This window comes from Strix uralensis, chromosome 1, assembly GCF_047716275.1.
Source record: "Strix uralensis isolate ZFMK-TIS-50842 chromosome 1, bStrUra1, whole genome shotgun sequence".
Taxonomy (NCBI): domain Eukaryota; kingdom Metazoa; phylum Chordata; class Aves; order Strigiformes; family Strigidae; genus Strix; species Strix uralensis.
Genome location: NC_133972.1, coordinates 151,278,205 through 151,305,290, shown reverse-complemented (window position 1 = coordinate 151,305,290; position 27,086 = coordinate 151,278,205). Strand labels below are relative to the sequence as shown.

Here is a 27,086-nt window from a genome sequence, read left to right as displayed (position 1 = left end):
GTCCTGATACATGGCACTAATGTGTTTAAATGTAAGCCATTCAGTGCTAACCTACTGTTTGTCATATCTTATTGGATAGAATTTGCATACAGAGAACTTAAGGGTAGTTAATACTCCATCAGAATATTCATCATACTACTTAAATTGCTCATAGCTCAATTAAGTTTGAATCTTTGTATTTTATTCTTTGCTTCTGTTGAATACGCTTCTATAAAACTCTTGGCTGAAATGTGTCTCTTGGCTATGATATTATTCAGCTTATCTCTCAGGTCCTTGGAAATGCTGTTCTTCCCTTAAGTAAAAAAAAAAAGGCCCACAAAACAATCCACCCTAAAAAGCTAATCAGATAATCAGACAGCTAACAGTCCACTAACACAATTAGAAGTATTATTCTGGTATTTAGTAAGTAGAGCAGTGATTGTGGTATTTGGGCAGGAATCCCCAGGAGTGGGAACGTACATCTGGGTGCAAAATACCATGTGTTTCTAGGAGATTAAGCCGTTTTCCTTGTGTCTATGATATTTGATTTTCTGCTTGTTCATTTTTGAAACTCGCCACTTCCTGGACTTTAAGCTGTAGTCCTTGAGCATGTGCATTTGTTCTGTTTTCACCTGATCATGGATTCCACCAAAGTCATGTATGAATTAAAATAAAACTTTTTTCACAGCTGAAGAGTATGACTGGAGATACTATACTGTTCTGTGAAAGAGATAGTTTGCTGGGAACAGGAAGTTCTTAGTGCATTTTGGGCACTTCCTGAGCACAGCTGATGGATTAGGTTTCTCAAAGGAGCCCTTCATGTAACTTCCATACGTGACATCTTGTACTACTAAAATCAGTGTTGTTCTGGAAGTAAGCAGCAGTAGCACCTCTGAGGGAACTTTCATGCCAAAAATCTGAAGGTGCCTGAAGAATTTACACAGTTGTAGGGTCAGATACTCGCTAGATAGAATGTTTTTCAGATCCCAGTTGTGGAACACCAAAATCCTCATATAGGAGTTTGAATTCCTTCTTTGTACACGGATTTTACTGACCGCACCAGAAATGTGACTTTTTCTAATATCCTGGAGTACCCCTTTGAGCTGAGGAAGAAACTAACGTTCTGGGAGTAGACTTTATTCTATGTCTCTTAATGTCTTTTCTCCTTCCAACTAGGCTATTTATAAACTTTTCCCTGACTGTCAGAAAATTTAGCTGCCTTTGGATTTCTGCTAGGTCTGGGACTTGGCAGTAGGAGGAAGCGGGGAAGGCTGTTACCAAGGCTGCAGGTTGTGTTTCTGGCACAGTGGAGCTGTTTGTACCTGTTAGGAAACAGCCCAGATTTCATCTCAGCCTTAACAATACAAAGCTCTTCAACTTTTCTTATTTGACTACAGTGGAAGTTCTCTATCATAAAAAGGACTAAGATTGTTACTTGGGATCAAGCCTTACAGACTGCTTACAGATGCAGAATTATTTGATACAATATGTAAATCCATTGGTCATTAGTTGTATGTTTTGAGATTGATATTCGACCTTCTCCTACATTAACAAAACCCTCCAGCCACATGGGATTTTGCCTTAAAAAAAAAAAAAATCATTTTGGACTAAGAACTACCTAGGTCAGTTGAGAAAAGAGTGTTAAATTTAATTTCTTGCTGCAAGTATCCTCAAATTCCTAGTTCACAGGCACCTCTTTTGGGACTATATCACTAGCATGCCTGATATCTGAGCCTGCTTCAGGGAGATTTGCACCAGCAGTAGGAGTGTGTGCTTACCACTCAGCTCATCCCGTGCATTGTTTGCAGTGCCATAGCAACCCCCTTCGCTGTGAGCTGCACAGCAGAGCCAGCCTGCCCTGGTGCAGACTAGCAGTACCCAGCCGGGCCCAGGAACTCTGCAGCTTCTATTTCTGCTCTGCCGTCAAGGATTTCACCTTTGCAAATGAGGTCGTAAGCTTGTAAGTGGGTGCCGGCCATTATGTATGTAGATCAAGGATGCAGTCGAAGAGACTTACCACCGGTAAGTAGTGCTTTCCACACAGGGTGATAGACAGGGGTCTGGCCCCAGGGTGATTGTCTCAATACAGAGACAGTGATACAAAAGAGGGGAGTTTTGAACTGCTAGGTTTAAACTTGTCCAGCAAAATTCATCAGTCTGAAGAGAAAACTTTACTCCCTTCAAATGGCATTACAAAAGACGGAATATTCTCCTAGAAAGAATGAGATTTGGCTATCTGGGAACACCCACAATTACATTATTTTAAATTTTATCATATGATTCATAATACTTGCTGTTCAAGGCTCCCAGAGTTTCATACAAATCTGTATTTTCATTAAAGCCTGTAACCTTCTAGTAATCAATTTTGCAGAGGAAAGCTGACAAGAAGTTAATGGATACATATGAGAAATAATCTAGTTAAATAATAAATTATATTTAAATAATTTTTATGATAGTCAACCTTTTTATGCATGGGTCAACATTATTGTATGTTCTTAAGAGTTCATTTTGTTTCCTCAGGCTAAGCTATTTTATTTCAGAATATCCAGGAAGGTTGTCATGCCTCACTACTTTTTGTTTTTGTTCAGTAATCACAGTTGAACAAGCTTGACTGTATTGCTTGGACAATGTATGATATTTCACTTTTCTGTTTCAGAACCTCCATGTATAACAGAAGAAGTGTTTGTAAGTATTATAAGGCTTGATCATTCATTTTGTCATGCAACTGTAGAACAAAAAAAGTTTTGGGAACTATTGTCTGGTTTCTCATTTCTTTCCTCTGTGTAAGTATGGAGTACTGAGTAATTTCTTACAACTTTTCCAGACAAAAAAATAATTAGTTTGAAAATAATTAGGAAAAAGAATAAGGATGGACATGGAAGGGAAAGTGAAATAGGATGAAGGACGGAAACAATCAACCGGAAGGTTCAACATGCCAGGTTTAACAATCTTCTTACTTTTCTTTTTCTGCCTTTTGCTCATAGCTCATTGTAGGATTTCCCTGATGTTTGTCTTCCTATTTGAAAGGTATATATGTTTGTCTGTTACCTCATATGAAATGACACCTTAAATCTTGCAACTTAGGTAACTTTTCCTTATTTCCCCCCTCTTCCCCATTTAGGATGCCTTTGTAATTGTGTATTTTAAAGTATAAACGTATTGCTATTCCTTTTGGGAGCCTCTAGATACTATTTTATTATACTGTTTATTATCATAAACAGAATCAACACAAATTCAGGTAGAGATAAACAATATATATAGCAGATATTTAGCATATATAAATATATACATGAGAACATCTCTCAATTGCATATTTACACTGCATTAAGCCTTGGTTATGCAGGCTACTTAATGTGACTAGATATGTCTGAGTCCAGTTGAAGTTCACACATGGACATGAAGCTGTCAGAGTTCTATGTAGGATTGGGGTTTTATACTAACTTTAACTTTTGACATTTAAAGATGCCATTTATTATATGTTTTTCAAGAGTGGAGAGATACCTGCCATTGTAGTGGGTGCTGCATTGTGAAATGCAAACCTTTCAAGGTAGTGCCACTTCTACCCACATTTACATTCTCCTTTAGCGTCTAATAATATTTCTGTGTTTCTGTACTCTTTCATGATGGCAGTAATAAAGCTATCAAATACAATAGATAGAAAGTAATTGGGTTTGTTTCCACAGAAACAACCTAAGAAATGGTTATATACCATTACCAAAATAATTTTGAAATTCCTTTCAATGTTAAAAGAGTGATAGAAATCAGGCCCAGGATATTCCTATTTGTGCCCAAATTGCATGGAGACAAAACTGCAGTTTTGGACAAATTTTTAGCACACTTTGACCTCCAGTTGCAATCGTAAGGCAGCTTTTTCTAGTCATAATTTGGACTGTGCAGCAGGAAAGATGGCATGGAAAGAAATGAAACAAAATGCTTTGTGACACAAAAATCTAAGCTATAGTAGTGTATATGAACTCCATAACTCACAATGTGCAGATATGAAAGTGCAACTATACTTTCAAATGAAAATAAGACTGACCACAAAAAACCTTCCAAAAACCAAAGGAAAGAATATTGTGTATAGATGCAGTAAGATCAGTAAGTATTAAAGCTTGCATTAACAATATCATAAACATTTTATTGATTAATCAACCACTGTGTTTACATTCCTTGCTGTTATATGGGACTACAGAGAATTATATCCTTGGCAAACTAAAAACACATGTTACCTGCATATTCTTAAAGACCTTATACTTCAGCCAGTAATAAATTAATTGTTTTGAGTAAGTCCTTTGAAACAAGAAAATATTTTCATGGGGTATTATCATATCTATCTGTCTTCAGATTCATCCTTATCAGTGTCAAATCTAATTGTGCATTACCCAAACCAAACATGAGGCAGACTGCAGCTTGTTTCTAATGAATTTTTTTTTAGTTGTGTTAACGCTTGCTGAATTGAGATTTCTGGATCTGATTGATTGCCTAGCAACATCAGCGAGAGGACTTTCTGTTGACCTCAAAATGCTTTGGGTTAGACACTTTGGTAAATTCTCTTATTTAATCAGTGCCCTAACATCTCCAGCTCCATGGCACTGCAACTGCACTGGACCATGGGCCTGTGATCCAAACAAAGCATGATCTCTGTAATGCAGAAAGCCTTGCTTTCAGTGTTGCCAGTGTTTTCCAGGAATGAGCATGAGCTAACTTGCCTGTCCTGTATCAGTCACAGAAGCAACTACAAGTGCTAAGGAATAAATGTTGGCAGACATTGTTGGCAGGCTGGACAAACACCATCAGGTCTGGTTCTGACTTGTCATGCAGCACATAGGGGACTTCCTGACTTCATATTAATGTACATTAGCTCAAGATTTCTTCCTTACCTGACCTCAAGTTTTCTGTCTCTATTTAGGTTAGACACTGTGGGGTTTGGATCGAGATACTGCCTGCCTACAAGTGATACCACATACACTGTACATAACCTCTCCTTAATGCATAACCTCACTAGTGCATTTCAACGTTACGAACTTAAGAAAGAGAAAAAAGATTTGTGTCACAAGACCTTTGCTGATAGTGGCAAATACACTTGATTTAGGTGCATTCTCCTTTCATTTTAAGGCAGAAGTAATAGAATATTCAAGAAACTGAAACTATTAAAAACTGTTTGGGAGTCTTCATTATACTGAAGACAGATTTCTGAAGACCAATGGAAAAATGTTCAACTTTTACCTTCTGTTGAACTGAAGTGAGGGCGGTGGTGGTATTGAGTGTCATAGAAGTAAGATTGGGATCCATACTTACTGATTTGTCAATGGCAAAAAAAATTAATTTCTACAGATTTTGAGTCTTGTTAGCAGGATTTAAAATACAGGTGTTGGAAAGGGTACAAAACCACCTGCAGACAGTCTTCACTTCTGATGAGGTCAACAGGAAGCCTCCCAGTTCTGCCAGATTCAGATTATGGCATACACTGCTTGCTTGGTGAGCCAAATTATAGACCAGTGAACTCCCTTTTATTCCCCGAACACCCCCCAAAATATCCCCAAGCAGCAGTGTGGGAGCAGAAGCAGGGTCTGGTGAACTTTTATACTCCCCTTCTTCCCAGATGTGAGAAAGGTATAATGTGGGGAATTTCTAGACTGTTAGCTTATGCACATTTTTTCAAAAGTAAACATGCAGATTTCCAGCATTCAGAAGCTGTTGGATTTATGAAGGCTTTATCTCCAAATTTCTTGGCAAAGGATTTACCTTCATGTGTGTATTTTAAATTGCTAAGGACCTCAGCGGTGTGCAATGGCTAGAATATAACAATGATGCAATGATTATATTCTCAACAGTGGGAAATAATATTTTGCAAAAGTTCGCATGTTATATCTCATGGAAAAATCATTGTTTGAGGCAATAGTGCATTCAAACAATGTTAGCACTGGTAAGTACAAGCTTACTTTGTATTTTTTCTCTCTGTAGGAAGAATGCTTAGCCACAGATGATATGCTTGTGGACTACTTTAATGAATTTTTGAGTCTTCCAGTAAGTACCCTACAGAAATCCCTCGCAAAATACAAGAAACACTAAAATTAATAGTAAGGTAATCCACCTGCAACGTGGCAACTTCACCCAACTTTCTTTTAGTAGTCTTGGCCCTGATTATCCCTGTTCTCTTCCATCCCCATGCCTCACACCTGTACTCTTTTGCAAGGTATCACAGACCTTTCCACAGTGTCATTCATGGCTTCTGTGGAGTCTCCCAGCCAATCCAACCCAGAGCAGCCCCACAGCCTGTCCCTCTCCCAAAGCACTGCAGTCCAACGGGCTGAACTATGAGAACATTTCTGCAACTTGCTTGGTAGGAACTACCACCAGCATTAGGAAGGGGCAGAATATTTCTTGATGCTCCTTGGACCTAAGAATATGGTGCAGCCACTACTGGAATAAATTCAATTATGCTTCAGGCTACCAAACTCAACTAGACATAGATGTGCTTTCCAAGTCGCATCACAGATTTGTGTAGAAGTACACATAACAGGAGTTGCAGAACAAAGGATGGTAGAACTGGCTCCCTGTGTTTTTTATCTTAAAATAGAATCTGGAGGTATTAACTCTATATCAGAGTGTGGGTTTTGTGCATAGCAGCAATATTGACTCTCAGGAGCTCAGCCTTTAGATGCTTTCATCACACTGCAAGATTCCTAAGAATAATTTTCACAAAGCTTGGGAGACACAGATGGAAGAAAATGTGAGAGGGTGTTTTTTTTTCTCTTTCTTTTTTTTTTTCTTTCCCTCCTTGCAGCTGCTTTAGGATATCTTCCTAAATCTAAGCCTAACTATGTAGCTTTTAAACCCAGGCCTCCTTCCATGTGGCAGATTGTTCTTAGCACAGGAATACCATCCTCCATGCTTTTGCTGCTTATTTGGAAACTATGCTTCAAGTTTTTCCCAAATCACAGAAGATGAGGTGGGTAAGAAGTTCAACCTGCTTAGTCTCTGGTTCTCCTTGGACATGCACAGATTTCAGGACATCTATTAGAGGCCAAAATTCTTACTGGCTTCAGAGGGCTCCTCAGCCCACAGTCCTGGCGCAGCTCAGCAGCTCTGAACTGCAGCAATTGCCCAGGTGCTCCTGACAGCTCTGGAAGCCCACAGAAGAGTTCACAGACACTCCTGAGTAAACACTGTTCTATGCTGGCAATCTTGATAGGTTTCTAGGATGACAAACGGTCTCTCTTCTATATGCTTACATATCTTCATGAAAACAGCTGCTTTGTTAGCTATTTTTATCTGTAATGTTCTCATAATTGCTTTTATTTTCTCTTTGATCTTTTCCTGAGGATTTACCCTCTTCAGGATTAAGTTCTATTAATGCCTTGAGTTCTGTGGTTTGAATACCTTATATTCCCAATTTCCATCTCCTTCTCAGAAGGATTCTACTAAAACACCAGATTGAAATTTCCATTGCTTTATTCTTGTTGTGGTTATATGCTGTTGCCTGGGAACAGTATTACCCAGGTGTGCTAGTAGTTAGGCAACAAGTTAAACTGAAAATATTGTGTGATTTGATACAAGAAATCAGGGGTAGCATATGCTTATTTTAAGACACTGCCTCTGCGTTGATTTATAATGCACCACTAGTGTATGGAAAATTGTATCACTGGAGACTTGCTATAGCAGCAGCAGATTTTTTTTTTTGCTTTGATTTACAGTATATCCTTTAAGTGATCCTGTTGTTATAATAACATTCAACACAATCTGACATGAATAGGCACTCCAAAGATCTACGTACTGTAATGAAGGATAGCTTGTACAGAAAATATTTCTGAAAGATAAAATAATACAAAAAACCCTGTGAGGGCACTTGTCATCAATAGTACAGTGATTTCACAGTAGCAGAAACCAATTACATGACATAAAAATGAGTTACACCTTCCTCAGTAACTAATCTAAAATGAAAGAGTTAAGAGAAACATTGGTCTGGATACATTTCCATTTCTAGCTGGTCAAGCATCCCTAGAATACAAATCTTTGATCCATGTATTTAAAAATCCAAGACTCTGTTTAACCAGGAACGAAAATTTAGAAGTCAGAAATTGCCATCCAGCTCAGTGTTGGTGTCAGCAAGAAATTGCAGTAATGTCAACTTGTTTCTCCTGCACTCTACAAGCTGCCTGCTATTTGTTCCACCCCAAGTCCATGCTGGGGCCTTACCCTCATTTTCCAGTTACCAGTGATCCTGATGAAGACACACTCCTCCTCTTTGCAACCTTAAGAAGTTGTACTAGAGACAAAAGAGTTAACTGCACCTCGGTTGAAGCATATTCAGGAGATGACATTCTTGATGGCGACTCCCTGGCTGTGGGTTTCCTTTGCAGCAGAAAGATACAACGTGACCACAATTTTATCAACTTCAGATTTGAAGACTACTTCTTTTGAAAGTTGTTTTCACTATAAAGCTTTCAGCTGAGTAGTCTGGCATCTAGGATTTGACGCAGGTGATGATTCTGAAAACAGTTAAAGACCAAGTAATAAAGTTTGGGCCAATCGGCCTTTCTGAAAACAGAATGGTCCTGAAAACCTAGTGCTGTCAAGAGTAAAACCAGGTCTGATCTATGAGTATCAGATGACAGAAGGCAGAAAGCAAAAGGCAATCCACTCTGCTGCACAGTTCAAGCCATTCTCTGTTTTGAAGATGGTTGTGAATAATTCGATGCATCAATGCATCAATTCAAGGTATCAGTGCATGGTCATTAGTTTCCTCTTGCTTTTTCCAGGTGTGTGGAGGGAGACTGCAGGTGCCAATACAACCTCACTTAAAAAGGCTTTTACATAAGTAAAGCCCTACATGCATGTTATGTTGAGACTTACCCAGGACTAAAACGTGCTTGATATCTTTGACATTCAAGGAAGCAAAAGAAGCATTCCTGACTTCTTTTCTTATTGCTAGTGAGTTTACTCAAAATGTTCTTCTCTCTTAATTAGCTTGTGATATGTGAATGTGACTTGTGTCTTACTCATCAATGGAAGGGAAATCCTGGATGCATTAAAGTCAATGGGAGATTTGCCATTGACCATGTGCAGTGTGAATTTTCCAAGCACTTCACAGAGCTGCTCAAATTCTCGTCTCGTCTGGACTCTCACTGACATTTATTTATGATACACACATACCCATCTTAATGAAATTTTGGCGAAGTTCCTGGATGAGGTCTCTATTCATTCCCACCCTTTCAGGGCTTTAACCTGAGAGGCAGCCAAACTGTGGTCATTCTGTTTCTCTTGGGATCAAACTACATTATTTGGGGTGGGATGTGGTGAGCATATTTACACATTTGTTAAGTGTATCTGAAGTTAAGTATATCTGAAAACTGTTAAGGCAAAGAACAGTGAGATTTATATGTCTGATATCCTGGCAACATGGTGATGGATGCTGTTTTGGTTTCTGTTTTGGGAGGACTGAGAGAAATGTGCCTTCCCTTCAGTTAAGTGTATAACTTCAGGTTTCAGAATTCTGTATTCTATTTATTCTTCAGCTGAAACCATATCTGATGTGCATTTAACAGCTAAGAAATTTTTTTGCTGTCAAAAATGTACATGCAATTGTTTATTTATGTAATAGTATTGCTGTACTGCAGTCTGAAAACAGCTTTTTGTTGTTTGCCTGGAGATTTTTTTCTGAAGCTGAGATTACTACACTGGGTTACATTGGTTGTACTGGGTTCAAGAGAATTGCCTGTGAGTGAAACAGATTGCAAAATCTGTAGACTTCTTATTTGTTGGTATTCTCAAGTCCTTGTTGATCCTATTTATTGTGCTAAATTGATAATGTATGAATCCCCAGCTTCAAGGCTCCTGCCAAACCTGATTTATTTTTTCTTAACATCTTGAGGTATAATTTGGCTCTGGAGTTTTCCCTCTCTATCTTCAAAGGATCAAAAATTGGCCCAAACTAGAGAGAGAATGATACACTTAATCTTTGGTTAGTGTATTTTACTTGTCTGTAAAAAGTGAAAGCACTTGCCAAATGTGGGGTAAGAAAGACATTTCTTAGTATATTAGATTGGCACGGATAATTTTTCCCTCTTCCTTTACAGTGTAGGACATCATCTACTCCATAACATAGGCATCTTCACTGAAGGGTTTCCTCGTGATTGCAATGACCTAGAATATTGGTGGTGCCATAAACCTCTCTCATTATTGTCCTATGAAACACTGTAGGATTTTACAGCACCTGGCTTCTGTGGGAAAGGTTTTAAGTTTGCTACAGGGTATTGAATGTTTTTTGGGGTTTTTTTGCTTGTTTTGTCTGGGTTTTTTTTTTTTTTTTTGTGGCTTGTAATGTGTGGGAATGGTTAGACTGTGTTTTGCTCCAAAGTTCTTCACATACTGAAAGGGAAATGGATTGACTGATCCTCTCCCCTGTACTGTAACTGGGAAAATATTTCCTACAAGAAATCAGGTTAATTTTTTTGTGTTCACATCTGATTTTTGTTATAATATTATCACTTTTATTTTTGTGGTGGGGATGAGTTAAGAAGGTCAGGACTTTACCTCTTTTATTATGCTTATGAAAGCATTCTGATTTATCATTCTAGTTTTCTTAAGTAAGCAAGTGAAATATGCTTCTCCAGAAAGGTTTTAACTATTCTAAAATGCTTTTATATGATAGTTTGATGAGATGCTCTATCTGGTAGAATATGGGATTTCTATAGAATCATAGATTACCCAGGCTGGAAGGGGCTTTGGGGAGGTCTGTAGTCCGGCTTCTTGCTCAAAGCAGGGTCAGTGCTTTAGTACTGAGACCAGGTTGTTTGGCACTTTCTCCAGCTGGTCTTGAAATCCTCCAACGAGTGATTTCATAGTCTCTCTGGACAGTCTGTTTCAATGCTAATCATCCCACAGTCACCTTTTTCTTATATCCAGTTGAGACCTCTATCATTTCAGTGTATGATCATGGTGTCTTGTCCTACCACCACATATCTTCTTGAAATGCCTGGCTCTACCTTCTCAGTAACTGCCTTGCAAGTACTGTAAGACTGCTGATAGGGTCTGCCAGAGCTGTCTCTTCTTTGGGCTAAACAAGCCCTCTTCCTTCAGTGTCTCCTCACAGGGCAAGTGCTCAGCCTATGACCATCTCAGTGTTCTTCTGCTGGACTGAGTCAAATATATGAACATTCTTCTTGTACTGGGAACCCAAAACTGGATGCAGTATTCCAGATGTAGTCTTACTACTGTCAAGTAAGAGGATCTACTGGCTACTTTCTGACTGATACAAGGAGTATGCATGTCTCTTGATGTTCCTGGGGATAGGTAACCACATCTTGGTCCAAAACCCAAATGTCGGGACTAGAACCACCTTTTTCAGTCAAGTATGTAGTGTATGAAGTCTTAACCTTCTTATCCCATCAGTGTATGTTCTTTTGTTCCATTAGTATATTTATTTGTCTTATAAATGATTTATAGTCAGAATCCAAAAATAGCAATACACTTCACACTTTAAAAATTGTCACTACCATCTGTTTCACTACATAAAGATGCTGTATGTTTTCTGTTCAGTTAATTAGAATATGTGCTGAAAAATCTAGATTTAGAGTAAGTTACCAAAGGGTAAAAGTAGATGTGTGTGATAAACTAATGTTGTCTTTGCTTAGTTTTCAAGTTGAAAAACATGGAACTGATCATGTCTAGTCACATAGCCTTATATTATGGAATTTGCGCTTTGTTTGCTTTTTTCCACAAGCAAGAGCATTTCAAATTCTGAGAGACTGAAGCGTCTTGTTTCTTAGTGTACTTTCTTCTGTTTCTTTTTTAAAAACATGAAAAAAGAAATAACAAAGAATACCTTTGGAGGTTATTAAGGTTGCACAGTTAGTCACTTAAAAGCTGATAGCAGCCCAAATTAAGTTTGAAAATAAATGAAATGTACACATAGCAAACTGGGAGAAGGTCTGAATGAAGTGTAGAGAAATCTACTACACATAAAAGGCTCTTTAAAATGCTGGTCAGTACATTTGGAGAAAAAACCACTAAAACCTACAGAGTACCCTGGAGAAAATTAAAGCCAAAAGAGGCACAAGGTGTCAGAGAACAAAAACCAAGCCATGATTTCAACTGAAGTTAGGTAACTAAACAGACTAATGCAACTCACTGCATGGCTCTGAGCAGTGACAATCTGATGTCACAGACACTAATCATACACTTAAAGCTCTCACATGCTACGTGCTTTGCCAGGCTGAGCCTCCACAGTGAGACATTATAGGATAACTAGGGAATATTATAACCACATGTTGCAACCACATGGTTTGATCCTGGGCATTGCTCTACAAGACATTGATCAACAAGGGGTCTTCAAAGTAGCTGACACTGACATGGTTACTTTGGACTTACATAGGTGTGAAGAATAAAACTGATCAGTAATATATTTCTATATTATATGTAGCAGGCATTCAGCATATGTAGCATGTATTTGAATTGTGTCTATGTGTGTATATATGTGATATATGAAAATGTTCAAGGAAATGAAAAATACAGCGCTTGAAAAAATAAAATAATCTTATTAAGTGCAGGGGAATGACAACTGTACAAACACCAGGTGGGATCCTGTCTGGAACAAAGCCAAAAAGAATTTTGGCGCTGGGTCTTGACGTGGCCAGGATTTTCTTCAGTTCTTAAATACAGCATGCCTAATTGTCTTCCAGCTCACTGTGAAGATGCTTATATGCTTGGGTTGTATATAATCTCATATTCATAACTGTCTTGGGTATCTCCCATTACATGTGTAAAATCCATCCCTATTTTCCCTCTTCATGTCAAGTAAAAGAATTTGAAAGATAGTCTTTTAGGGAAATACCTAGTAGCAGAGCTCAAAAGATGAAAGTGACTGTTTTAATGTGTATGCATGCAGTGATTTTTTTGGAGTTCACGAAAAGTTACAATTACATAGCTGAAGTTAAAGTTTGGTCTACCTCATGCATTACACAGTATCTGACTGAACTAGGGACGTGTAATAAAATTTACTACAGGCCCTAGGTTTTGGTTGGTGTTTGACCTACAAGTAACAATATGGTGAAAACCTCTCCTACATATGGAAATCTTCAGATTCATCCTCCTCAAATGCATCTCACATTTAAAGGGTCAGCTTCACTGCTAATCTTTTCAAGCCTTGATTGTTTGTGGTAATGAATGAGAGAACAACACTGGAGATCTGATCCAGTAGGTAAGTAGTCCCCTTCAGAACAGTTACTGAAGTCACTGTGAATTATATATTCCAGACATCTGTGTACTGGATCTATTATTCACATGTGAAAAAGAACAGTCTGTGATCTAGAATGAGTTAAATTCTTGACAATTAAGCATAGCTGAGGCAAAAAGTAGGAATGCTTTGGAAAGCTATACAGTGAAGAGGCTAAAGAACAAGAATACAGAAAAAATACTATTCCAGGCCCTGAACATAAACTACATCAGGCAAGAGAATGAAGCCTCATAATACCAACTTGCATTCTGTAGGATGCTTCAATACTTTAAAAACTAACTTTCTTAAATGAAAGAGTTCCCTTATTACAATGTTACAAACTTTCCAAACTTCTTTTGTAGACTTTTGCCCAGCCAGTTAAGTTTAACTCTGACTTTGGGGTTTTTGAAGTAGTTAATGATGCCTCACAACGCCTGGAAGGCCAGCTGAAAAAAATTCTACATGATCAGAAACCTCCAAATCCCATTTATGATGTTTTAAGGAAAGCGAAGAATGATGGGCAGCTCTCCAAAATGTGCAGCACTTCTCCAACATTCAATATTGATCCAAATTACAACACTATGGTAAGCATCTTATAGCCCCTGAGTTTATATTTAGATCTTACTGTAGAGATACTGGCAGTAGTTATTGTTGTGTTTGGCTTGGTAGCTTGGGAAAAATGTTAATTTATGTTAGGAAAACATAATGATGGGCCAAATTATGCCCTGAAATGCACATGTGTCTAGCAGACAAGTGAATGGAATTACAGATGTACATCCTGCAGCACAGAATTTTGAAGATTCTGTAGGGCAGGATTCAGTTGTGTGGTCTGAATACTTTTTAATATTAAAAGAAAAAATATTATGACAACAGTTACTTTACTAGTGATCCCTGGAATGTGCAAATTGACTGAAACTAATGCATCTCAGTCTTTCCTTATTAATTAATTTCCTTGTGTGGCTATGAGCTCATCTGTGGTCTGGCAACACATAAGTCTCTCTTCCATTAATTCCCAAAGGGTTTACATGGTTAGCATCAATTGAAATGGCCAGAGAAAATAATATTTGGCAACAAGAAAGCTAAATTAATGGAAAGATAGGTTGGATTTTAGAAAAAAATTCTTGTTTCAGTCTTGCTCAAACACTATAGTTTTTGGTACTCTTACCTATTTACTTTCAGGGCTTTCTTCAGCACCAAATTAGGAAGGTTAAAATCAGGAGTTAAAGCACCGTATGCACCTGAGAAAATACAAGACAGTATAATTAGTTGTGGGAGTTTACCTTTAAACAACAACTTTAGAGGAGAAAAAATATTTCACTGGGATACTTGGTTTATTCCTTTCTTGCTTACTCTGCATTGGTGTGACTGATGTGACTTCAGTTCATTTCATTCAAGGCCAGTCTAAGGTCTTGCTACATTTTTAGAGGCGGCTGCTCTAAATTATGTCATAGCTGGAAAGCTGAGAGAAAAGCAGGGAGTTGTAACAGACTGTTGCTTTGCCTGATATAAGCTTAATGATTTTCAGAAAAGAAAACAATGTTGAGAGAGGTCAAAAGGCAATGATGTTTAACAAAATCATAGTAATGTGTGTTTGCAATTATCTGCATCTAAACTGGACAAATGCTACAACAGGACAAGGCTCACAGACATCCCCACCATGTTAAATAATTATTTTCACAAATACTTTGCTTGAGAACACAAAAGCAAAAGAGCTATTCTCGATTTCTTTCTTGGTCTCGGGATTCAACTGAGAAAATGTTGTGTGCTTGTGCAAGTGTGGCTAGCATTGCTCTCTGGGATAACCTCACATCATTGCAACTATGGATGTCCTTTCTTGATAAACTCAGAGCCATTTCACTATTACATCTTTAATGAGGTTTGGAGCAACAGGGCTCCTGTATTATTTAAGAACACATTTCCTTCTCTGGGCCATTTTCCATAGATGGGAAGCATTATGGCCTTTTGAGGAGCAGTACGCCTCAGTGCACTTTCTTCTCCTTTTTTGGGTAAAGGGTGATGCTTCTTCTCATTTTTGACTCCTTTACTGGACAGGTAACAGATGCCTCATCCAGTTCAGCTTGGCATCTCAAAGCTGAGCTGGAACAAAATGGCCTGCAAAACAGCATAGAATCATAGAATGGTTTAGGTTGGAAGGGACCTTAAATATTTTCTAAGTTCAAACCCCTCTGCCATGGGCAGGGACACCTTCCACTAGACCAGGTTGCTCAAAGTCTTGTCCAACCTGACCTTGAACACTTCCAGGGAGGGGGCAGCCACAGCTTCTCTGGGCAACCTGTTCCAGTGTCTCACCACCCTCACAGTGAAGAATTTCTTCCTTATATTTAATCAAAATCTACCCTCTTTCACTTTAAAGCCATAACCCCTTGTCCTATCACTACATGCCCTTGTAAAAAATTGCCAAAAAATGCTACTGCAACTGCACAAGGTGAAAGAAGTCAGCTTTATTAATTATACTACACTATGACTGAACCAGAAGAAATCATCCCAGGCCAACTGCATCAAGTAGTTCAGTTCAAATCAAATAGGATTTGATCCTTCAGGCATCGGGGGATGCTGCCTACTTTACTTTGACTGCTTTCTTCACACTGACTGAAGAGATTGACAGTTGCTTTGAATGTTACACTGCTACAAAAAGTCACCTTGAGTGGCCATCACTGGCACATTACTAATGAAAATGAGTTATGGTTGAAGAATCCTAGTAGGCCTTTCAGGCTACAGCTTGAATTTAAACACATCTTGCCTAAGAAATACACCCAGTGGTATTTTTCTCTGTATTTTACTTCCCTCTTAGATTGTTACAGATTTAAGCAATTTTCTCGCAAGTGTGCATGCACACTTACAAATTATTGATATGGAAGTAAGTATCTTCTTATCAATAGTCAAAATCAACTTATTGTGAAATATATTAAGAAAAAATCCTGTGAAGTTGGGTAGAATTGATCACAACTATGGAAAGAAACTGGCTGGCATCCCACATACCTTACTTCAGAGAAACCCCAGTTCAGCAAAGCACTTAAGTATGTGTTTAACTTTAATCAAGGGAAGTTAAACACATGCTTAAACTTAAACACGTGCTAAAAGGTTTGCTGGATTGGGTCCCAGCAAGGCCTAAGGCTCACTGGGTAAGGAAGCTAACCAAGGTAACAAGGGCCATCAGATTAAATGTAGCATCTTTCTCTAGGGAAGGTGAAAGAGCAGAGATTCTTTCCTTCTGATAGTATATATAATTTTGTGTACCAGCCATGTACAGATGTGAACATGTTATGAATCATTCAGATAAAAAACTGGTCTGTGAGTCAGTAAATACATAAATATTAAATGCCAAAACAAAGAGACAATCTTCTGTATTTCAAAAAAGCCTGTCAGTTACCAAAAAGAGGCATACACTGTGTGGTTAGGAGTAATTATTCTTCATCTCCACAAATTACATTGTATGAGCCACTGCCAACATAAGCTTTCCATATTTTGAAATATTTTCTTCTCTCTAAATGAAACCACCCACTTTCTGAGTAATTCAGATTTTTTAAATCCCCTACAGATATATATGAGGCAGAAATAACTTTTGTCTCTAATGGAATATTAGCTCATGGAAAGAAAATTTAAAATGTAATCTACATAAACTGATTATCTGATATAGCAAGTAGCATCCATCCTTGCCCAAACTTCACCTGTTTTTATGGACAAGGGGAGTTACTGCATTCTTCCAAATCATCAGTCTCACCTTCACTAAAAGGAAAAATGCACCTCAGATAAATAAAACAGGTCATCCTCTAAGAGTGGAAAAAGTACGCTCTTAAAAAAAATATTAAAAATTGTGTTGTGTGTCATTTCTAAGGGAAACAGCTATGGATCACTGTTGCCTATAGTCAGATCTCGCTCTCTGTGAGAGGCCCTAGACATAGTTTTTTGGTTAGCTGGCTATGTGTAGCTCACTGCTCAACACCTCCCCTTCACCCCCCAAACCACTCTTCGGAGGCACCTCCCTTTCTGCTTGGATGAGGCACTGAGGTTTAGACCATCTGAGCAAAAATCTGTTATAGGCCTGATTCACAATGGATTTAGGTTTCCACTGTAAGAATTATTGTGTGCAATGTTCCAAAATAAAGGCAGGAAAGGTGGTAACTTATTGGCCTTTTATTTGTTTCATTTTGTTTTTAATATCCACAGCGCTCTTATTCTGGGAGTATAATTTAATTTAAGGGTTCCTTATTCTTCAAATTCTTGAGGAAAAATGTAATAGTGGTTATTTATAAAATGTGATAAAGTCAGAAAAATTAGCAATTTCCTATTGCAGAAAATTTATAAAAATCTAATTTGCATTTGGAACTGTACATTTGGAATGATTGATACACACATTATTTCTGAAGAAAAAACACTCATGATTTGTTAAAAAAGTTGTACTCTTATAAGTGAAATCAGATTTAGACCGTTTTAGCTGTTAATAGGAAAAGTAAATTAACTCAATTGTCCCAGCATGATTAGGGCTAAACCAGATAACAAAGGTGATGTTCACTGTATATTTGTCTTCCTGAGACAATGTTTCTGTAGAAGGGGGGTGGAGAGAATCAGTTACATGGCAAACCAAACAAGAAAGTCAAGGATACTACAAATCTTTGGCATTTCTTTTTTAATAGTGTCTTAATCGAGAACAAGCAATTCAGTGGATTAAGAAAGAAAGACTTCCAGCATTTCTAGAAAGTGACTGTTACTTTGAATACAGGTATTGCGATCTTTTATGCTGTCTCTCAGATTTAAATTTGTACATTTTCCTCTTCTGTTTAGTTCATCTTCACAGTACTCTGAATGTGTTTTCTCCCAACTCCAGTCCTGTTTGTTTAATTTCAGCATTTTAATGATCTGGATAAAGTAAAATCAGTTACTTTTTTCACTCATCATTCTGTGATTCTCCTTGACCGTGAATTACATACTATATTACACTATTATAGAGAGAGTAAGAGCAGGGTTTACTGATTTCTGAATCTCTGTTCCACAGAGATATGATGGTAGCAATGCGTTTTTCTCTAATCAATATGTAAGCCATACAAGTGGAAGTTATGAATCCATGAAATCTATTTGGAGAAAACAGACAGTCCTTTTAATTTCAGTTATTAGTTTTGTGTCTTTGGGCCCACTGTCAGACTTCTTTTTGCAAGGTTCTCTGTGGGATGCCATGGCACAGTTGGATGATTTACTGTTATACACTTGCTGTATTTTTCCAGATGTCCTTTCAGCAGATGTTCAGGAAGTTTAGTGTGCTTCTTGGGAGAATCTGCCTCTACAGCCCTTAAGGTTGTGTCTAGATGCTGATAATCATAGTGTGTTTCAGGGCTCCTAAAAGAAGAGACAACCTGGCAGTACAGTTCACTAAGCTCATGTTGGCTGATCGTAATGACAGACTAGTTACTGGGGTATAGACTTCTACATTAAAAATTTCATAATATTTTAAACTTTCAATATCCTGAAGACTGCACTTAAATTCAAGGGGAAAACTATGCAAAGAACAACCAAGCCATGAGTCCTGGTCACCATGAAAGAGTGGTCCATTTTACCTTTAGTAGCAGCCTGCTTTACATATATGTGGCCTCATGAAACACTAACTTTAATCTTCTGCTATAGCAAAGTATTTTTTTGATCAAGCAGAGTTACCCAAGAGAATTGCATAAAACTAACTTCAAGCATGTACCTAATTTCCATTGAAATCAGTGGTTTAAGTTGCTTTCCTGAATCAGGATCAAGATAAGCTGAGATGCTAAAAGGGAAACTTGTGTTTAAAGATGAAGATACCCCAACCCTAGAATGAAATCCTCTTTGCCCTTCAATAGTGGGGACAAATGAATCTGGGTGTTCACTCATGGTCATAGGCTCAGGCATAGGCATTGTCTTCCCTTCACATGCACCTTGGCTGCTTTTGTACTGCTTTCTGCACTACTTTTTTTGCACTGCTTTTGTCCCAGTTCTTGAGCTCAGAGCATCTTCATTATTGTCATGTGGTTCTAAGACTGCCTTTCTTGAACATCGTGAGGTTCACACTAACACAAGGTAGTACTGGAGTGCTGTTCAGTATTATGAAGTCCTCATACAGCAGCCAGCTGAACATGATAGTGCCAGGTGTCTTGTTATCATCTGAAAGTTCAATTAGTATGATCACTGCTGTGGCATTTCTGCTGGAAGATTGCTTGTATCAGAAACAGAAAATGTACTTTCTGGTGGTGATACAGGGCTTCTGCAATCTGGGAGAATAGTTCCATTTTGGTGATCAAAATGTCCAAGGGTTTCTTGGTAGAGCTTGGATCTGCATAGATACATGCAAGATCATCCTGACAGAAATCAGTTTTATCAGTAAAGCTTGATAATGCAAAGCAGGCCATCGTCTGTAAAGCTGGTAGACTATGGAATAGCAGTACTGGTATTTACATATGTGGCAGCAGGCAAAGGGTGAAATAATAAAGTAGATCATGAAGTTCTCTGCAGTAATTTATTTTTAGATTGATCATGTTGTTTATTGCCTGTTTTGGGGAAAAATTGTTTCTCTGATTAAAAGCTAAAATCAATTCTTTTCTTGTCTCAACATTTAATTTCAGGCTAGCTAAATTGATATCACAGGTAGAATGGAGCAAGACTGGCATTAATTTCATTATAGATAGTGACTACTATCCCTGGATAAGGAAGCAAGACCCAATTTCTCCCCCTTCTGTGGAGGATGACACTTTGTTGACTATGAAGAAACTCCACGTATCGCTTGGCCAGGTAAAATAAACATGTTTAGTGGGTGCAATGTCAGGATATACTGAATGTATGTGGTTAAATTATTGTAACTGAGGTCACAACCTAATTGGATTCTCTGAATATCCCTTATTTTTAAAGTTCTTTGAACTATAGAAGAAGGCTGATGGGTTGTAATTCAGCTTAAACAGAAGCTCTGCTACAACTATGCTCAGCTACTGCAATACAGTTCTCTTCGCTGGGAACTATCATTACAGAAATCTACACAAACAGACTGCACAAAATGTCTACAGACAGTAAGCCCTCTGCTCTCAGAACCACTGCAATAAATAGAGAAATTTTACTTATTCTATAATATTTCTTTTCCTAGGCTACAGTTTCTCAGACAAAGGATTGGTTTACGTTAGCAAAACAAAGTGAATCCATGAAAACTACAGATTCATTTATGCATCCTGTAGCTTCTAGTCAAATTCAAGATATTCAGTGTTTGCCTGGGCAGGATGAAAGAGATGATTCATTAAGTGAAAAAGATACCCTTCTGGGTAAGTAACAGGTGCTCAGCCATAATGTTTATAACACAACCCTGACTAGGTGAAAAGAAAAGGCATTCCAAGGAATTGCTGCTAACCCCACTTATTACCTTCTGAGTATCACATGGTATCTTAGGCTTCAGATGGGTGTTTGTTTCTCTCCATAGCCACAACATTAAATGAAAATTTGATATAGTAACCAAGTAATTTTGTGATAGCAGAGGCTTCTTTTCTTACATATTTCTGTCTCATAGATATCCGTAAGTTTCAGCTACAGGGTTGTTGTTTTTGTTTTTTTTTTTCCCATTTGATATGTTTTGAAAGACGTTCTTGTCTGGATTTGTTGGGTATTTGATAACGTATGATTTGTGTTGCAGCCATCTTCTTAGGGTATTTATGTTGGGCACTTAAAGGCCTTTTGGCTGCCAGATTTTATGAATCTTATCGAATATAATAATTTGTGACACTCCTGTCCATCTGTCGAATTTAACTGAAATTGTTCAGCAGGTTTCAAAGGTACTGGGAGAGATCATACAGATGCACATATGGACACACCTGATTACATAGCCTTACTTCTGCTCTGTAAGCAGTAGCAAGAAGAACAGAGAAGTCTCAGCTCATATGTTAGGAGTTCTCTCTCCCCAATTCTCAGAGGAAAAAGCAACCATTCCACTTTGATACTTGTACTGCTGGGACCTTGGAGTCCAGTGGCTGAATTGAAAACTGGAAGGCATGGTAACTCCAGATGTCTGTCTTCTTCCCCAGACCCATGAGAATCACCCCAGGAAATATATTGCTGATGCATGGATTATTAATGAAGTTATTTAAGTTGCACTTGTTTGCAGCTCATGACTCTACCACTAACCTTTGCAGTGCTTTGAGCAGAGAAGTCAGAAATGCACCATTCTTGCAGAGCGTCGTAATGTTAGTGCAGCTCTGTATTGTAGTGGGCTGGGCATAGGCCTATGGAAAGCCTCTCTGTCCTCTTTGGCTGCAGTCAACATTTTGCCTCAATGAATATTTTACATCTTCCCACTGAAAACTTTATTTTATAACATAGACCTTCATTTTGTGTGTGTTATTTGTTCTTCTTTATGCATATTTAATGGAAAATCCAGCACTCTTTCAGTCAGAAAACCTTTTTAGGCACAGTGTTCACTTGGTGTAGGGATCAGGCACTAGAAGCAATAAAGGGCATCAGCTAAGTTTCTCAGAGACGGCCTGCAATTAGAAAGAGTTCAATAGCTGAAGGTATTGGCTTTCACTGCTTCAGTTGGATCAGGGTTATTAATTAATGGCTTGAGCAAAACTGTGAGCCAGTTGGCTTTTGATTACTCAAGAGCTGTGTATCTCTTCCCCCTAATTGCCTCAGGTCCTGTGAAATCATTCTTCGTGTTTCAGTTTCACAGAACTGTGTTGAGAAGCTATAATTTTTGTTTGTCAACTGAAAACATTTGAAATAGTTTAGAAATAAGAAAAGATATTTTAAATCACACTGATTTTTATATTAATGTCAACATACTGTGCCATATGTACCTACACACGAAATTATGTAAGCGCAGAGCAGGAAACCTCTATGCCATGTTCCTAATCCAAATGTCTGTCTGTGACAGTGGCCAGCACTGATTAGACATGGCTTATTTTTGGAGGAAGATGGAAGGAATGTCTAACTGCCATTGCTATTTATTGACTAGGTCACCATAGAGGGTTTTTGCAGGCTGAGATTGCAAATGTGAACTTAGTGGATCTGAGAGATTTAGCCCTTTTCTATCACAGCCTGATGTACTGCATGTGCTCAGAGGTTGTAGCAGTCTCCTCACTGACAATGTTTTGCCTTAGTGATACTATAGAGTATGAAAGCCTTCATCTTAGCTTTAGGGAAATACAGAGGATTCAGTTTATTCTCTAGTTTAAACACTGGATTGATATTAAGATACTGGAGAGCCACAATTGAATTACGATTTTGTTTTTTCTTACTTTCACTTAGATTCTGCTGTTGTTCACAAGATCTGTAGTTATTCTGATCAGTTTTACAGGACTGACTTGTACAATGATGGCAGCATTAAACCAGCTAAGCGATATGTATAGTCAAGGTCATCTTTGCTAACATGATCCAGAAGTAGTCAATTTGCTAAAACTCTAGCAGAAGTAGAAAAGATATTTCAGCAATTTAAAGCAGAAAGTTTTTTTCTCAGCAGACCAGGATGGCAGAGCATCCTTAGTAGCATGGGGATGACAAGAAGTTGGGTCAAAGGAATTAAGTAGAGAAGCGTAGACCAAAAATACAGGGGTGGTCACTGTTCTGAACTTGTTAGTTATGAAACATCTCTAAATGAAAAGGAGCCATTTCTGGGTGGCAGACTGGAATCCAGGATTGTTAAATGTTTCCAGAGCCCTTAACATAATAATTTGTTTGTCGTCCTTCTATGTATGTCAAGATTTCACTCAACTGACAGAGGCTTGTTTGATGTTGTAGTCTTTTACAATAATCAACATAAGTAGACAAAGAATTATCACTTACTAGCTTCCTTAAAACCTAAACGAAAAACAATCCTGCTACATACTGTGACTTGGATCAAACTATGACCAAATGCTCAGGAAGAAACCAGGCCTTGCAGCGCAACAAGGTGGTTTAACAAGTGCTGAGGAGCTGGGATGCTCAGAGGTGTAAACAAGACAACCCGCTCCAGAGGGAGTTGTTCCTGAACTCTGCTGCTCTGCTGGAATTCAGCAATTCTGAGTCATGTGACTGAGTCTCTAGCCAGATAGCTACAGCAGAAGCACCTTTGCTATTCCCTGCTCTGCAGCGTGACATGGTCTGATTGTTTTGAAGCAGCACAATATAAATATGTTCCATTTTTTTAACTTGGAAATGTTGATATGCAAGAGAGCAGTCCTGAATCAAAAGGGTGTTCAATGATCTTTTCTGATTTAATGCAGAAGCAGCTTGCCTGTCTAAGGAATGCGACCAACGGAGATTCCTTTCCCCCTCAAGGACAGCATCAGCAAAAGCCGACATTATTAGGGAGAGATCCATAGAGGCTGAGGAGGGTTCTTCTACAGCCATTGCTGAACTTCCTTCCCACACTCAGTTAAGAGTTTATCTAGACCCGAAATGGGACAGTGCAGCAAAAGAAGAAAATGGACAGGAAAGCGCAACTTTTCAGACACCAGCTTATACTCAATTAGTAATGAAGGAACCCGTTTCAGAACTGACCCACCATCCAGGTGCTGACATTGAGAGTGACGTGGATTTCCACAAACAGCCTGAAGTGTTTATAGACGAGTTAGCAAATAATGAAGTTGCCTGTGGTATTGCAGAATCACTCTTTTCCCAAAGTTCTCCATTTACTGTCTTGGACTCCAAGGGAGAAGTAAAAGAACGAGATACTGAAGAACTAAGCTTAAGATCAAGTTCTGAAAGTGATGGGGCAGACAGTAGGGCTGCCTGGTGTATTAGTCACAGGACTTACGGCACTGGCAACAGACACGAGTTTGAAAGATTCAAGAAGTTCATTAAAGGGACACTTGGGGAGAGGTACTGGTGGCTCTGGATGGATATTGAAAGACTAAAGGCCCTTAAGGACACTACAAGGCAGCAAAGGTACTTCTCATTATTTAACAGTTATTCCCATTGTTTTGATACTTGAAGCACAGCTAGGTCAATGCAGGTTTTGAGATTTCAGAATAAATTGTAATGTGTGAATAGAACAGACACAGTTAAAGTAATCATGAGTGTTCTGACAAGGTAAGTCAGGAATGACTCTGCTGAAGCTGATAAAACTCTTTTTGCAGAGTCATGTTTGCAAAGTTTACATGAAGACAGGACAGCCATAGTATTGCAGTTTTGTTAGAAGGAGATTTGGAAAACAGATGGCAACAGAAAGAAAAAAAAGAATAAAAGAAATTAAATTCACAAGTAGGGTATTCAATATGACAAACTGCTTTAACAAAAGGCTCTGTTGGATTCAGATTGTCTATTCTGAGGCACTGTACATTTTATCTTACACACAACCTGCCTCTAATTTGCAGAAAAATTGTTTTGGCTTCTGCCACTTGCAATTAAAAACACGTTGCATGACAAAGTTTAACCAGTAGGATGAACTGTACTTGGTTCTGTATAGCATCTGATACATGCTTATGTGACTATTTTTGTTGACTCAAGGCAACTCAGTAAGATGAAAAAACTGTATCTGCTGAGCAGTGGAGACTATTTCCTCAGTTCAGAAGTGTTACTCAGACTTGATCTACTGCATGGAGATCAGTGGAATATAAGGCATTTAAGATGGATTCAGCCTGAAGTAGTGAAACCTCTACTTCTTTACTGGTATGAAAAATGAACATGAACTAAGTTTCTATTGTTTAACAACTTTCCCTTTTCTTTGATAAGCCTATTAGGTTTATTTCATCTCACTTATCCCATTGCAATTATGGGAAGCAATGTCATCTTAAATACTAGCAGATGTTGCCTCTGAATTTTTAGTTGAGCCTAAACTACACTGCAATCTGCTGAGAAGCCAGGTAGATATGCATTACGGAGCCCTTGTTATTTTACTGCCAGAGCATCTGAGCTACTTTGTGTATAGCTGCCTTGGATAGCATCCAACTAAACTTCAGGCTGCAGGGTAGAGAAACCCCTCTAGGCATAGAAAGTTAATTCTGCCCTAACCTATTGCCCATATTGCCCTTCTCAAGTTTCTGAGGATGCTCTTTGTATACATCTATATGGAATTTGACCCTGAGACTTTACTGTTCAATGTCTGTCATACAAAATGCCTATTACATATTGACAGCTTAAGCAAGGATGCAAATGACAACCTGTTTCCAAAATATAAGCTAAATTCTTGAAGGTTTTCTCTCCTCCCCAAGGGGGATCAACAAATTGCAGGCATAAACAAATACCTGTAATTGTGAACTTTGCTGTGGAGCCTCATGAGGCTTGTGGACTATATCTTGTGACCTAAAATCCTTTCTTATTCTTTGCTGTAGGATGGATGGGGCATATTCTACTGCAGACTCATACAAAGGCAACTATGTAATGGTGCAGAATTTGCAACCCAAGTTTATTTATGTGTAGTTTGGTTTCAGATTTGGAAAAGTGTAATGTCTAAACATATCTTTAACACTAACTGATTTTTAATTCTAGGTTCATATAGCACCATATCTTCATACAGTAAACACCATCATGGGGAAAAAAAAAAGAATCCAAATAGCCCAGTATTTAATGTTTGGGGAAAGTTCTACTTATCAGTTTTTATTTCCTAGGGGTCCCAGATTTTGTGTCACTCATTCAACAGCAATGGAAACTGCCAGTGCAAAACTGAAGCTCTGGCACACATGCCAAGAGAGACCAAGGGTGGACATTGATCCTTTTCCACAATTAGTATCATTGCTACCATTGACACCAAAGTCTTGCATGCCCAGGATACCATCTTCCCCTCCTCAGGTAGGTAGGATCACAACATTGAAAATCAAAGCCTTGTCCCATCAAAAATAATGATAAAACTCCTTGAATTCAGTGGAACAAGATTATGGTACTTGGTTGTTAGGAAGTCAAGATTTAGCAAGGGGGTCTGTTGCAGATGGTTATGTATAAAAATGCAACACAAATTTACTATATGCAACAGGTTGCTATAAAACTGAGTCAGATTATCTTCTCAGTTACATCCTGGCGATTACATAAATCTTTTGGACAGATGTTTTAGCTTGAAATTCTCAGAACTGCAAAATTAAGGATCTAGCAGTGCGGATTCTCTTCAACCAGCCTTACCTTAATCCAGAATAATTCTTACAACTTCACTGCAGTTACCCTGAATCTATCCCTCATGTTTGTAAGGGGCAGAGTTCTTCCCATTTTCTATCACCACAGTCCTTCAATCAGCTACATGTGCTTTTTGCTTTCTGCAGAGGGCTATGAGACATAAAACACAGACCTTTTTTCACAGTGTGTATCTTGCACGTGGCCACTTCAGTTTTCACTTTTTTCTTCCTTGAAAGCCTGAATTTGAGAGGTAACTGCAATGAAGGCTGCAGGTTTTCAGCAACACAGTATTAAGGCTCAGGACAGAAGGTACTTGGAAGAATGTGAATTGAGACTGTGATTCCAGTATCAAGAACCAGATGGGCTATGCCACATATCTGTTCACACACACCTGTTACTTTGAGTTGGATAGTTCTAGACCACAATTATATTTTTTTTAAAGCTAATTCATGGAGATAATGGAGGAAAAACAGTGGGACAGATTTCCTGTTCAGAAGAAGCTGGGTTCAGGAGCCAGATTCCTGCTGATCACAGCAGGAATGGAAGCCAGAAGCAGATGCTTCTCACAGAGACCAGTTCTGGCTTCACAAGGTGTGCTAATGACACAGGACTAGCTGTAGGTCAGGCAGGCATGCAGGATCCTAACTCTGCAGGTTTCCCAGCCCCTGTTCAGTTCAGCACTTGAAGAAAACTATGACCTGGCACCTGTGAACCTCACAGAATCAGCTGATGGACTGTTTCTTGCTGCTTTTTTATTTTTCATTTTTTTCTCCTGTGAGAAATCTGGACTTTTGACTCTTCCACTGTGCTTGAAAGAGCTTAGAAAGAGCAGCAACTCTGGGTGAATTTCTGAGGG

General features: G+C 38.4%; 1 protein-coding gene across 1 annotated transcript in view; it reads left to right on the top strand.

Annotated features, from left to right (window-relative positions):
* The first annotated feature begins 1,976 nt into the window (after positions 1-1,976).
* RGS22 (regulator of G protein signaling 22) overlaps positions 1,977-27,086 on the top strand; it is a 62,123-nt gene continuing 37,013 nt past the window's right edge. The window contains exons 1-10 of the mRNA XM_074894289.1: positions 1,977-2,001; positions 2,636-2,664; positions 5,944-6,006; positions 13,558-13,779; positions 17,851-17,936; positions 19,798-19,963; positions 20,310-20,481; positions 23,410-24,073; positions 24,635-24,796; positions 25,735-25,915. Of these exons, the coding sequence (XP_074750390.1) occupies positions 1,977-2,001; positions 2,636-2,664; positions 5,944-6,006; positions 13,558-13,779; positions 17,851-17,936; positions 19,798-19,963; positions 20,310-20,481; positions 23,410-24,073; positions 24,635-24,796; positions 25,735-25,915 (1,770 nt within the window). The remainder of the gene's footprint in view (positions 2,002-2,635; positions 2,665-5,943; positions 6,007-13,557; positions 13,780-17,850; positions 17,937-19,797; positions 19,964-20,309; positions 20,482-23,409; positions 24,074-24,634; positions 24,797-25,734; positions 25,916-27,086) is intronic.